This window comes from Arvicanthis niloticus, chromosome 7, assembly GCF_011762505.2.
Source record: "Arvicanthis niloticus isolate mArvNil1 chromosome 7, mArvNil1.pat.X, whole genome shotgun sequence".
NCBI classification, from domain to species: Eukaryota; Metazoa; Chordata; class Mammalia; order Rodentia; family Muridae; genus Arvicanthis; species Arvicanthis niloticus.
This window is the reverse complement of record NC_047664.1, coordinates 34,292,596-34,307,349: the sequence shown is the minus strand read 5'-3', so window position 1 is coordinate 34,307,349 and position 14,754 is coordinate 34,292,596. Positions and strand designations below refer to the sequence as shown.

Genomic DNA, 14,754 nt, shown 5'->3' with positions numbered 1-14,754 from the left:
CGAGGGAGAACATCTGGGGCAGCAAGCTTTTGTGAGCCCTTCTAATCTGCTCTGACTTATTCAACAGAACCCCAGATGATCTGAAAGTGGTTAGATCTCAGTCACTTCAAGTGGGGACTTCCTCAAACCCACAGCCATTTGTGAATCACAAAGGATGGTAATAGTTCCTTCCCCAATCACCACGCGATCCTTTAAATAAGAGGCAAGGGCACAAGACTGTCATTCACTTTTCCGCATACTTTATTTGTTACAAACATACAATTTTTTAAATATAGACTGTAAAACTCCATTTGCAAAAGTCTGCTATTGGAAGGAGTGCACACCAGCAGGAAGGATTCTTAAACTTTTTATTTCTATGAGTTTTTCTGTCAGTTTTGCTAGTTAGTGGTAAATACGGGACCCGCCATTTTACAGACCTGTCTGAAGCTTCTGGCTGTATTCACATTGCTCTTTGAAGCAGCCCTGCTTGTCTCACAATTCATCAGAATCTGAGCTTCAACCTACAGGCAGTGAGATCACCAGCCCTTCTGGACTCTGCTTTGAACGGTTTTCAGGAAGTGTGGTTTCTGGATGGGTACTGCACTTCATGGATTTGTTTGAATTGCCCATGCAGCTGTGTTTGTTAAAGTGCATACTTCTTTTAAAAAATAAGAGGAATAATCTTTACTCTTTAACCAAGGTACTTAAAAAAATGAACTTTTTGGTCTCTCAGCAGATATTTCCCAAATTGATCCTACCACTACAAATTTTAGTGTTCTATTTACAAACGTTTATAGGGTTCCGGGTGGAGGGGACCTTATAAAATCAAAGGTGCAGCTTCACTTGAAGCAGAAACCAGCTCTACAAATCCATACACAGGCATACACACTGGTTTACAATGCATAATAAGCATGTTGGTATTTACACAGAGACTAAAGACACTCCTAAACCCTCTTTAATTCCAACCTAAGCTAATTGTACATCTAGACCAGGAAGCTGTCTCCTGCTATCAAGATTTGGTTTTAACTCATTCAAATTACTTCTGTAGATTCCCAACTAGAAGGACATTAAGCCCCAGCTTTGGAGTGAAGAACCTAGCCTAACAGAGCCACCGGCAGACAGGATGGGCAGTGAGATTCTTACAATACAAAGTGTGTCATCTGCACTTGATTCACAAGACTGGTAAGACATCTGCATAAAGATTCACAAGAGTAAATGCCTAATACAACTGTTCTAACTGCAGAAAAAAAAAGTTCAAATATACTGACAATCTTATTTTCAAATATCAAGGTCACAGAAAAATAACTAAAATATACTTGCCTGCCACCAAAATATGCAAAACCACAGACTCTTTGTAAAAAGTATGTCACGCTGACCTACAGCCAAGTTTCTAGACTTTTTGCCCAACCTCCTGACTTTCCAAACTCCTGAGGACTTTGGTTCAGCAGATAGTGACGTGGGCTTGGAGAAAGGGTTTTTACAAAACCTCCACACTCCACCCACACACTGTGCTCAGAGAACACTCTTGCTCACTTTCTTGAATTTTCCTGGACTTATAATTCTCTGAGACAGACATTTTAAAAGGGAAGAAACAAACTTCTTATTTCCAAACACTAAGATTTTACTAACCATCGTGATCTTGCAACACAGGACACAAAATATTTTGCCTTTAAGAAATAAAAACTGTGTTTAAAATATTAGCCAGTGAAGAGTTCTTGAAGGTGGGGAAAGGTCACACCTGTGCCTTCTGCACTCCATGGTGGACACTGAGCAGATCTACTACTGCTCTCTCTAGAACTCGAGACCCATTTACCAGAGGACAAAAATGATCCCTCTTATCCATGTCAGTGGATAATAATGTAGTGGGCATAAAATTTGATCACAGAATCTTATGTAATTATAGTTAAAAATCTTGCTCCAAAGTGTTAAAATCACAAAAAGCTTTAACGTCTAACAAAGATCTGTTCTCTTTATTAGAAATCCTACTGAAACTACAAATATGGCATTTACTATTGTTTAAATGGCTCTACCTATTCCAATTGGAATGTCTAATTTAAGAGGCATTTGCTTTTCAAATGAAAAAGTGGTTACGTGATTACACTGGTGGCCAGTTCCTATTTCATTAGGAAATACAAAATACATTCATAAAGGGCCTTAATCTGGGTCAGGAGTGCACACAGCAAATGGGAATCACTAGGGTAATAAATCTTTATGGTGCGATTTTATTATTTTTTCCATTTTCCAAATTTAATTTTAAAAACTGATGACTGGATCCCATTTGTTCACATATAAGTATATTAAATATTTCAGTAATGAAACTAGGTTCAAAAATTGAGGACTGAAAAAGGTAACTTTAAATGGCAAAGTCTGAGATATCTATAAAATTCATTTATGAGTCTAGCTACCTCTTAAAATTGGGAGGGGGCGCTAATATTTTAAAATAACTTAGGTTTTCTAAATTAAAAGCAGAGGAAATGAATTTATACTTTGCCATTTCCACCTTACATCTGAAATTTCCAACAGGACAGGACATGAACTTTTTTTTCCTTTTTTCTCTGTATTTTAAGGTAAATGTAGCTCTTTTTTTCTTTTTTCTTTTCTACAAACTACCTCCCTCCGTCCCCTAGACCCCCCTCCCCACACCCACCATTCAATCTATTGAAGGGAGTTATGACTCTTTAGGAAGACAGCTAATTAATTTACAGTACTCTAAAACCAACCCTGAAAACAGATAATCTCATTCACTTACTATAACTTCAGTGCTGTTGTTGAGAGAAAAGAAAAGTTACCTTAAGGCTCAAGGGAAAGCAACTTATTAAATTGTGAATGCAGCATTGTTTACTCTCCCATCCATTGGAAACTAGCAAATGCATTCTAATCAAGAATACAAACTTTCTAACATTAGCAAAGGTCTCTATTCTCCTTACATAGAACAATACTCAGAAGTGGATTATCTAGGGGCCTGAGAAACCATGATCCACATCACACATTATCCATGTATTTCATGTTCAAAAAGTGCTTTATCTTTGAGAACTATGTCAGGGTTAAAATGGAAATATACAATGCAAAGTCACTTGACACCTTTTCAAGTGAAATACAACATGGAAAAGGAGCAAAAAAATGGAGGCTCTGCTCTCTGAACAGGCCTTATTATGCATGTGACTTTTAGGGTATACTAAATTAAAATTGTCTTAAGAATTAGTAACAGTGGGCTTTTATACCACTATATTTTAAAACCTGAGATTGGACATCAAAGCAGTCAACTTTGTTACTCATCAGAGCAATTCTGATACTTCCTAAAAATAGAAGAAAATTCAATTCAGGGTCAAAAACATTAAGTCTCCCTAATCAAAACATGACATTAAGAGTGCTGCAGAACGACCACTCTCAGCAAACAGCTCATCTTAATACAAGCGTTAAGTCACTTCTTCCCCTTCTCACTGGTCAAGGCCACACTATTTTCAAATGAATATCTACTGAGAGATCAGTTGTGCATTGGACAAAGTACCATAATTGGGTTAAAAATGAAATTAAAATTTACAGTGAAGAATACTTATGTGCATGACTTACACACTCCAGCCTTTTCTTATTTCCATCCACCTCAAGAGCAAGATGGATGCAAATAGTTGCCCATGTAGACTGTTCTACACCCCTGTAAAGCCAGTCAAGGTCACATTAACAAAGCATCCTCAGCAACTCTAGTGCCTGAAGTGTGCAGCCATTTACAGACCACTCAATATGAGGGCATTATTATAACCAGCCTCTTTTGCCCACAACCCTGCATTTTCAGGTAAGACAGGATAATTGTTTTGTTTTGAGAAAACCGAAGCTTGAATCTTTTAAAAGACCTGCAATTTACTGCAAAGTGATCCAGAGGTAACAAAGGAAGCAGGAGGCTAATGGCTGCCTGCACCAAAAGCCTCTCAATCATTTTGCAGTAAATAATTATGGAAAGTGACATGACAAGAAGCCATGTGTGCTCATGGCTACAGTCATTTGTACCACCTACATGCCTCCAACAGATACATAGGGTGTCTGGGTTTTTGGTTTGCTTTTGTTTGGTTTTTGGTGCCATGCAGATTTATGTTTTGTTTTGTGCAGCATATGCACTGAAGGACTTGCTGACAAGAACTACCATTAGACTTGCTGAAATGATGTTGTAGGGACAATAGAAACCACAAAGTAGTAGGGTCTCTGCATAGATTTTTTTCTCCTCTCTTTGATTTTCTTAAAAACACATTTCTATATACAGTAGCCTGAGAAACAAACATTTCAATAATAATTTGAACTGGAGTTTTAGCTCCAACTTCTCAGGAATGTGACTATTTTCATTAGCTGGGATATCTGCCAAATTTAAAAGAAAAAAAAAAAAATACAACTCTGAATCGTTCGTAGTAGCACTTTCAAAAACAGAACAGAAAAGTTGGTTGCTTCCCATAATTTGTACAATGCCATTTTCTGACAGAAATCAACAAAGACCAACACCTTCAAAAAGCTAATATTTATGACCAACTCTCCATGTTTGCAGATTTCTATTGTCCCTAGTCCCTGGGATGAGGATCAGTGGAATGCTACAATTAATCCCCATCCTTCTGCTATCTTCCTACAGTGGGAAGAGAGGCCATGAACCATCCCCTGCAGGAGAAATAAACCTCAGAGATTGGTTAAGACGTAAAACCCACCACTATGACATTTACCACTTAATCTTACAAAGGCAGGTCAAAATTTTAATATAAATTACTTTTGCCAACACATAGCTTATGCATTCTTTGCTCCTTTTTTTGGAGGATTCTCAAATTGAAATCTAAAGATTTACATATGATATATTACTGTTATATGGTCTAATGACTAAGAAAATTTCTCTGGTAACCAAAGCTGATGCCATATATGGTAGTGTTCTTGGCATATACTCTATATGCCTCAGACCACTTCCACATTCTTTCTATTCAGCTAATTATAGCTTAGTAGCCACTGGTGAAGGATTGTGAAGACCCTGTCATTTCTACAGAATAGAAAGGCAAGGCTAGTTACTGCAATTCAGCCAAATAAAAAGAAAAACAAAAAACAAACCAACCCCTTGAAAAGGAGAGGTACTGCACCTTTGCAAAATTGAACTGGCTCACTGCAGCTGAGCAACAGAACCACCACTGAAGCAAGAAAACAAGTTGGTCTATACAGGAATAGTACATGATTTCAAAATGAAAACGTTACAGCAATCAACGAATAGCTGCAACCTTAATTTTCATTGCTGCCTCAGAGTAAACCTAATGCTAGCTTCTCAGCTCCTTTACTAAAAGTAGGAATTTGTTCTCCGCAGCAAAGAAACAAACACTCAAAACACATAGGTAAATACAGCAGGACATTATTGAAAACAGCTGCCTTGTAGTACAAAATACAGTACAAGTATACGGATGTCATTAGAACATCAAAAATACTATTGCTCCCATACAATTTAGGAAACATTCTTTGCAACGGAGAAAAATTTAAAAGAAAAGCTTTAAAAAAATCTGTTTAAAAATTCTACTGTGGATGATGAGAGTAGAGAAATAGTCTGTAAGGGCACCAATGTTTGTGGCTCTTCCATTTTTAAGTCTAAAATCAACAATATTCTGAATCAGTCTATTTTTTTTCAAAGCCTAATTTTATATACACAAATATTTCCCTCCCTCTCAGCCACAGACACAAAAATGACCTTTTTGTATATTACTTATTTCCCAATAAATACAAAAAGATTGTATAGATTGAATAATACCAAAATAAGATAATAAAAAGGATATGCAATAAATTAAAAAGGCAGCTCAAATAAAGGGCAAGCATGCAGTTAAAAAAAAAATACTAAGATTGTGGAGGTGGGGTTACTTGCCTCCTGGTTCTTGAGAAGGTGTCACACAAATACCTGAAAAACTTTGGAAAGAACATTAGCTCCCATTCAATTCGAAGTTGCCTAGGTCTATGACATTTCTAGGAATACCTTTTGATGGGGTGGGATTAACTTGATTAGAAAAATCATTTATACTGAAAATCCATTTAAAATATAGAAGAGGCGATCCTTGAAAACCCCAACTTTTATTCTTGAAAGACAGCTGGATAAACCGGCAAATGCCAGTTTGTTGAAATTTCAAGATGGTATAAAAATGCTTCCAGGATAGAGTCAGCATTCGTGTTCACTTCAGTTCCATTCACAGATGGATTCAGCTTCCACCGGGTGCAATGCTTGAATCATTCATCCATCATTTGCCAACTTTGATTGTGAGGTACTGAATACGATGGATCAAGTTCTTAAAAATTTATTTTAAAAGAATAAATGATGCTGGAATTCTGGACCTGAGGATCGTCAGTGTTTCAATAAATCCACAGATTAAACTGAAGGTAAATTCAGACTTCAGTTCTGGTTATTTCCAACTTCTCTGTGAGGATGTATATTTCATTAAAGCTCAGGCTTGTAGCCACACGGTTCCTTTTTTGCAGATAGTCAAGTTTTAAGGTTTAAAATGCAGCCAGCCAGTGGCTGTAACAGCCGAATTAGCCATAACTCACTAGCTCATACGGTGGAGCCATTGGGATTCAGCTCTCACTCATGCTAAGCCATTTCTTGGTAATGACCTCCATACTTAAGAGATCAAGGGAAGAACTTTAGTGAGCAGCAACCAATCCACTCAAACAGTCCGCCTTGTGCTTTATGCCTGACTTTTTGTGCCTACCTCAGCAATCCCCATTGTAAAATTGCTTGTTTTTTTTTTTAAACATTTTTTGCCAACTTTTAAACTATTTTAGTAATGGATTCTAGTTCAAGCTTTGATATCTGAATTCATTTGCATCCCGGAAAACAATTCTGCAAAGAAAAGACAGGGGCCTTGGTCCAGGTTCCATGCAAAACCATTTTTTAAAATGGATCCAATTTTTGAATTCTCCAATGGCTTCTTGAATTCTTCTCTTGCCCTGTCCATGATTGTGTAAGTTGCATTCCTTTTCATAAACCTGTACCCTCAGAACTGGGTAACTGCAAAGGCCTCTTTCTTCTCAAAGACTCCATTAAGACCTAGATCCAAAATGCTGATTTCGATGGAGGTGAAGGGATAGATGCTGCAGTAGTGAGGCCTGGAGGGATCCTAAGACCAGATTACCCAGGTACAACACAAATTCAACTATTACCAATGGATGAGTCTGGGTCACCCAGATGTGGTTTTGGTCCCAGACGTTCGAAGATCTATCCCCCCCATTGATTTCCCGATGAATTTACGAACCTCGGTTTTAAACAACAGAAGCTGAGACTCTTGCGCAGGTGAGGAGATGCTGCTGTCCTCTTTGCAGGTTGCTGGCAGTTCCTTGGAACTTAACTGCTTTTCTCTAATTGTCTGTGACTGTTTTCTTATGGTTATTTCTCTTAACTATATTATTTTATTTTTTGTTTTCTTCGTCTGCGGCCTCCCCTGATCCCTCTCCACTAGCTCACTGGGGACGAGTAGGAAAGGGAACTCTCTAGCCAAGGGGATGGTGGTGGGGTTGAGGGAGGCCAGTAGGGGAAGCTGCCGGCTTCAATCCTCATCCACTTCCTCACCCTCGGACTCGTCGCCGTCGCCTCCGCCGCTGCCCCCACCGCGTCGCTCATAAAGCTTATCCCTCTGTCGCTCCTGGATTTCTTTCATTTCATCTGCATACCGACAGAAGGCGCCTCCAAACTTGCCCCAGGCTTTGAAGGGCACGGTGATGGCATTGCGGTAGGATGGCTTCACCTCGCTCACTCGCAGGAACACCCCGTACTTGTTGCAGCCGACGTCGAAGAAGAAGCGCTTGGAGTCCACCGTGATGGAGGTGCCCTCCGGGAGCTCTCCGTACAGGCCGCCCCCAGGGCCGCCGGCGCCGCCTCCCGGGCCGCCGGCCAGCTCGTCATCCTCGCCCCCGTAGTCGTCGATGAGCTTGGCGAGCGCGTCGCGGAACTCGATGAGGCCCTGCGCGGGCAGCGCGATGGTCTGGCCGCTCTGCAGGCCTCCGGGCCCGGGCCCCCCGCCGAAGCCTCCACCGCCGCGGTTCACCGTCTGACGAATGCGCAGGAAGCGGCCGCGCTGGTTCTCCTTGAGGTCCAGGTAGTACTTGCGGTTCTCGCGCACCAGGAACTCGCTCTTGAGCGCGCGGCGCGGCCCGCCGCCCTCCTCGGCGCCCGCCGCCAGCTGCTCCGGGCTGCTGGGACCAAGCTGCGCGTAGTGCTCGATGAAGTCGCCCAGCGAGTCGCGGAACTCGGCGGCCACCGCCATCGAAAGCGTGAGGCGGCTCTTGGAGCCGCCCGCGCCCACCTCGGCAATCTTGAGGAAGCGGCCCTTGGCGTTCTGCTTCACGTCCAGGTAGAAGCGCTTGTTCTGGATGTCCAGCCGCTTCGAGGCCAGCTCCTGCGTCTCCTGCTCACCGCCAGGCCCGCCGCCGCCGCGGGGCGCGGGCTGGAAGCCGCCGGGCCCGCCGCCGCCGCCGCCGCGCTCGCTGCCGCTGTCGCCGTCCGCCATCTTCTCGGCCGCCGCCTCGCCGCCGCCCGCTGCGCTCGCGCCCCCGCCCTCCGCCCTGCGGCTCGCGCTCCGGGGCCCCCCAGCCTCGCCCGCCGGCTCCTCACGCGCGCCCGCCGCTCATTGCCAGCCGCCGCCGCCCCCCATCGCCTCCGCGCCCCGCCCCCGCGGCTTCCGTGCAGCACGGCCCGCTTCCGGCGCGCGGCTCCCGTGACGTCACTCCGCCCCGCCCACCACCGTCTCCCGGCCGGAAGACCCACACGCCGGCGGGGCGCAGCGGTGACGTCACTGGCCGCGCCGGGAAAGTGCCCTGCGGCTCCCCGGGCGAGTTTAATGTCTTTCTGTCCACTGGATTTGGGGGCTGCCTTTTTGATGCTTTACTGACGCTCCTGGTTTCAGAGGGTTTAGTGTATGATTAGATGACTTTGTTGCTTTGGGGCTGTGGGAAGGCAGAACATCGTGCTGAGAAGCACATGAATTACTCAAAAGTGGAGCCTCTCACCTCATGGCGCCTGGGAAACAGGGAGACAGGAAAGGGCCAGGGACGAGGGATCTTTCCAGAGCATACCCCAGTAACCTGTTTTCTCAAATGAAATCCTACTTCTCAGTAATGCTACTAGATTATTGATCTTCAGGGACTAATACATTGATTAGGTCAGAGTCTTAAGGATTGGATTCACCAGCCTTCAATAAATAAGCCCGTGTTTCTAAAGAAACAAACAAAAAAAACAGAGCACCATCTAACTTTATAAACTCCCTGGATGGAGTTCACACAAATAACTTTTTGTTAATTTACAATTGGGTGTTTTTAATGATAGGATCCCACTTAGCTATAATGGCTTGAACATGAGTTCTAGCATCAGCTTAATATTCGTTAATTAAGTTCCTCTAAAGTGTTTTAAATTTGTTTGTATGTGCATGTGGGTATACATGTACATGTGTGTGGAAGCCAGAAATAGACATGAGTGTCTGTTACTCCCCACCTTATTTTTTGCGTCAGGGTCTCTGGCTGAACATGGAGCTCACTGAGTTGAGCTAGTCTGGCTATCACTGAGCCCTAGGGATCCTCCCCCAGGGCTGAAATTACAGAAGCACGCTGCTACACCCTACTTTTTAATGCAGCTGCTAGGGATTTAGGCTTGTGACTTCATGCTTGTATGATAAGCAGTTAGCTGCCCCTCTAGCCTGTGTTCTATCTGATGGGCCAGATTCGTTATTTGTTTCCTCTGAAAGTTTATTTGCATCTAAACCTAGAATCTTCTCTCTTAATTTTTTTAGTAAGGGCATATTTTTGAGAGGTTTTTATGGTTTGATTTTTAAGTATATGACTAGGTTTATATTTAACTCTAGTTTATCCACAATACATTGTGAAGTCTGACACGAAGTTAAGAATCTAAGGAATTTCCTTCAAATGACTAACCCATTGTCCCAGCACTACTTATTGAGTAATCTTTGGAGGATAGATGTTAACAGGTGGAGACAGGGGTAGGTTATTTTGGGCAGAGGAACATATGTCTCCAGATGGTGAGTTGTGCAGTTTGGCTGGGGCCTAGGGTTTGTGTGGATTGGGTGGTGAACAATGGAGCTGGGCGCAGCTGTTCTCTGGTGGCTAGGGGAGATCCCTAGATTCCGTGGACAGGGGCCACCATAAACTGTATACAGGAGTCATTCTCTAGCCTTGTACTTCAAGAAAGTGACCCGGGGCAAAGGAGAGCTTGGGTGGGCTACAGTGGGACCCAGCACAAGCGCTTGATTAAAAGCAGCAACTATGTTATAAAATAGGCCCACATTTTCAGACTCTCAGTGGCCGGGCAGTGCTGGTTGGGAAGAAGGGGGGCTGTGGTCTTTGGGTCAGAATTTTAAGACTATATGGAGCCAAGAGGAGAAAAAAGTAGGTGGTAATTGGAGCTGAGGGCTCTGGTGATCGGAGAATGAGAAGAATGCTAGCAGATAAGCCTGGTCAGGGACAGGAGCTCTTTGTATGGGGATACTAACCCAGCACCAAACTTAGACTTCACAAAACCTCAGATGTTGCAGGTGTTAGATGTTCACCCCACCCCCATCCCTGGGTACATGGAATCAATGAAAAGTGGGACTTTAATGCATTTTTTTGAATATCAGTTGTTTTCCCCAGTTTCTTTCTTCTTGGTGGACTTAAAGCCTTGCCTTTCAGCAAATTAATGGTTTATGAGCTAGATCTGTTGACTGTTTGAGAAGCTGACTGGATGCCCCCCGGCAAATGTACCAGTGGTCAGTCTAGTATTGGGATGGGTGATAGAGATGAGGCTTGGAGACTGCCAGCAGACAGGTAGACTGGACACCACTCTCCTTGGAGGCGAGGACACATAAAGCAAGGGACAGGTGAGCAAAATGGGGAGAGGACAAAGATGATGCACTGGATGGCTGGAGGTCATGTGACCATACTGAATTGCACATAAACTACTCCCCCATCAAGGTGCACCCAGGACACACTGCTCAAATCTTCCCAGTCTAAATACTGTTTCTTTAGGCCTACTTCATACTGTAACAGGGTCGGGAAAGATGGAAGGCAGATGTCAAAGCACTGAGCAGTAAATGTGGGCAGGAAGTGTGGGTTGAGGAGCCACCATGTGACAGGGTAGGAAAGGAAGGGATGGCCAAAGGGCAAAGGCCTTTTATAGAGCAGTGGTTCTCAATCTTCCTAATGATGGGGCTCTTTAACGCGATGTCTCATACTGTGGAGACACCCAACCAGAAAATATTTTTTGTTGTTATAAATAATTTTGCTATGAATGGTAATATCTGATGTGCAGGATATCTGATATGTAACCTCTGTAAGAGGGTTGCTTTGACACGCCCCACACACACAAGGGGCAAGTCCCACAGGTTGAGAGTGAATGTTCTAGAGACACCTGGCATGAAGGTTGAAAAAGGGAGGAACATAGAGACTCATCCATAATCTCATGTGAAGCCTGGAGCAATCACAGGAGATGGACACTTGGGAAAGGGCCAGGGCAGAAAAGAAGTATCTGTTGCCTTCTTGAGAGTTAGGAAAGAAGAAACAACACTGGGGCCTCAGGTGGAAGCAGGAGAGACTGAAGCAGCTTGCTGGAGGTCACATGATAACCTGCCTGGCACTGTGGGGAGGGCAGGGAGTCTGGATAGAAGCCTGCAGAGCTTGGCATCCGAGGAGGAGGTTGAGGAAACTGAAGCAGGTGTTTTGGATACATACACTCTGGAATGGAGGCTGGACTCTGGGAAGCAGATGGGAGTGAACATCACTAGGCTGAGTGGAGGGCCAGGAGAAAGGGGCATGGATAGGTAGTTTTGAAAGGGCCACACTTTGACGGGAGCTGGGCCAGGAGAGAGAGAGAAAGAGACCATATATCATAGGGAGTGCATGGTCTTGGCCTCCTCCTCACCCCATTTTCCCTCTTAAACTTGAAGTTTAAACAAACAGTACTTGCAATGACCTGAATATAGCTTGGTGGGTAAAGTGCCTGCTGCATAAGCATGTTCCCTGGCCATCGTGTAAGCACTAGTTGATGTATAACCCTGGGACCTGAATGCTTAGGTTAGAGACAGGAGGAGCCTGGGTGCTCTCTGGCTAGCCAATTTAGCTGAACTAGTGAGCTCTCATGTGGTAAGAGACTCTCAGAAATAAGATGGAAAAGTGATGGAGGAAAATGTTCTAATACCCTCCTCTGGCATCCACATCTGCAGGCATGGATAATCAAACCCACATCCACCCATGCATACATATATATCACACCGTATAACACACTAGCTGGACGAGTAGTAGTCTTCACACAAATCCACCCAAATATTAATGTGTCACCACATTTACCTCTAATCTCTACACTGTTCTCTTTTTCTCATCTTGTCTTTCTATGTCCCTTTCCATTTCTCCATGTCTCTGTATCTCCCCATGCCTGTCTTCCTTTGTGTTTAGATTTCCTTCTGAGCTGTTTGGGGGTAAAGTAGTATGCCCATTCACGCTGCAACATTCCTGTTCTGTTTACCAGAACAAGGACAGTCTTAGCTAACTGGAGCACCATGGTCAAACCCCAGAAATTAGCTCAGCCACGCCTGCCGTTAGCCCATCTGCAGACCCAAGAAGACTGTGCCAAGTGCCCAGACTGCACCCTCTGCAGCATGCAGACCCCTACCGGATTCAGGTCACAGTCTGCTCTCCTTACTCTGTGACCAGCTCTGGGCTCCTGTTATCCACATCAGCCACACTTTGAAGTATCAAAGCTGGTTATCTTGTAGATAGATTGCTCTACTCTGGGTTTAAAGGTGCTTTTTGACCACACTCTGTAACCGTCTGCTGCCCTGGCCCTTCCAACTCCTCACAGTGCCAACCAGCCTGTGCCTAAAGCTAGAAGGAGGGGGAAGAGATGGTTGCAGGCCAGGGTCATCAGGGCAGGGGCTGGCAGGAGGATGTGGGGCCCTGCAAAAGGGTTTGTGACTGTATCTAAAGTGGAACCATGTTTAACTCCAAGGTCCTGTGCTCTGAGTTGTTTGTAAGCTGCAATTCCCTGATCTTTTTTTTTTTTTTTTTTCCCTTTCCCATTTGGGATAAAGGCAGACCAGGAGAAAGCGGTGAAGCCTTCCAAAGTAACCTGTGTATGAGCTGCCAGGAGAGCAGGGCAGTCCATGTCCCAGGCCAGGCCTCCCATGCTGCAAACACATGCTAGCTTGACAATTGTGGGCCAAGTGTACTGTTCAGGTCTCCATTGAGATTTGGATTCCTGTGACTGAAGGCAGTTTGTGGACAAACTGTATTCATAGTCCAGTTACTGCCTCACCCTGACTCTGTGCAGCAGTTGGCCAGCATTTATTCTGGGCATCCTTGTCCTCTATGAGCTGGAAAATCGATTCCTTGCGTGAGTGCTGGGTTTCAGGAAGCATAGTTTCTCAGCCTCTGGGCTTAGCAGTCAGCTGTGGCACCTCTTGTCATATGGCTTCTGTCACACTTGAAAGGCTGGGATACCACATGAAGCACAGCTGCCTCCAGTCCCCAGGATGCACATGCTGTGACCCAGAGCCTTTCCACAGCCTGACTTCCCACTGCCTAGCACCCAGTGACTTCCTTCTCTCTGTAGGTTACTCCTACTCCTCACCTGCAAATGAAGATATTCATGTGCCTCTCACAAAGCTACCTGAGTACACTATGGCTTGATGGATAGGTCTGGCTTATCCACAGTCAAAAACACTTTCTGTTGATGTTATTCATGGAGTTACTTAGCTTCCTCCATAAACTGACTCCTAGAAATAATTTTTTTTTTTTTTTTTTTAGCTAATGTTGAATTTCGAGAACATACAAATGAAATCCATATACACTTTTATCCATCTTGGGATGTATATTTGTTGAAAAACAAAGCTGAAACTTCAAATGGGATGAACAATCTGGGCATGGGATGATCAGAGAAAATGGTAGGTGGTAATGAAGAGACAGGTGTGGGGAGGTCACGGGAAGGGTGCACACACAGCCCTGGTGGGGCACTCTCTTCTCTCATGGGCTTCTGCCAACAGCTGACTGTACAGAGCCTCCATGTAGACTCCCAGCTGCTAGCTAGCCTTGGCTGAAGCCAGCTGTTGTGTCCACAAAGCCTCCAGTTAGGATTCTCATCCCAGCTGTTGTGGGGAACAGGTTTGACCTTTCCAGGCACACTATAGGTCACTTGTGGGTTTTCTGCGGAGCCAGCCAACAGCCCATCTGCTCTGGCTTCTCACTCACCCAGAGAGGCCCAGTTCTCCCCTTGTCCACTGGCAACCCCCATTTCCTGGATTCTGTCTCTCCTGAACCTTCCAGAAGGCCTACTGGCTTAGAATCAGACCCCTGCCTGGTTACTCCGTCTGCCCTTCTGCTTGATTAGAGCAAGGGTCTCCCACAGGCTGGATGATGTTCAAGTCTGTACTGAGCATGAGGAAAGCCATGTGGCAAGTGAGAGGGTTTCTGGGGTCACCGAGAAGGATGATAGCCTGAACAGGACCTATAGTCTTTAAAAATGTCCTTAGCTGAAGGAATATAGGAAAGCAGAGTATTTAACCCAGTCCCTGGGATGGTAGGATGGTGTACCCTTCCCCCCACCATGAGCAGGCCTGAGAGACCTTGTTTACCACAACAAGGTCAAGTGACAGGATCTAGGTGGAGTTACCCACCTTGGCTGCCCAGAACACAGAAGCAGAACTGCCCCTGGGCTTGCCTTGAGACATCTCTGGCCGTGACCTGGACGGGACTATGGATTATCCCACCCTTCTGGAACCAGGAGGGGTTGTGGGTTGGGTCTTCCCCTTT

At 44.6% G+C, this 14,754-nt stretch overlaps 1 protein-coding gene across 1 annotated transcript; it reads right to left on the bottom strand.

The window, feature by feature from the left end:
* Nucleotides 1-217: 217 nt before the first annotated feature.
* Nucleotides 218-8,585, bottom strand: Purb (purine rich element binding protein B). The gene has a single exon (XM_034508728.2). The coding sequence runs from the start codon at nt 8,472-8,474 to the stop codon at nt 7,515-7,517; it is 960 nt and encodes a 319-aa protein (XP_034364619.1). The 5' UTR covers nt 8,475-8,585; the 3' UTR covers nt 218-7,514.
* Nucleotides 8,586-14,754: the final 6,169 nt, after the last annotated feature.

Excerpts from the sequence above, each read along its gene's own strand:
- Purb (XM_034508728.2), bottom strand. The coding sequence starts at position 8,474 with ATGGCGGACGGCGACAGCGGCAGCGAGCGCGGCGGCGGCGGCGGCGGG.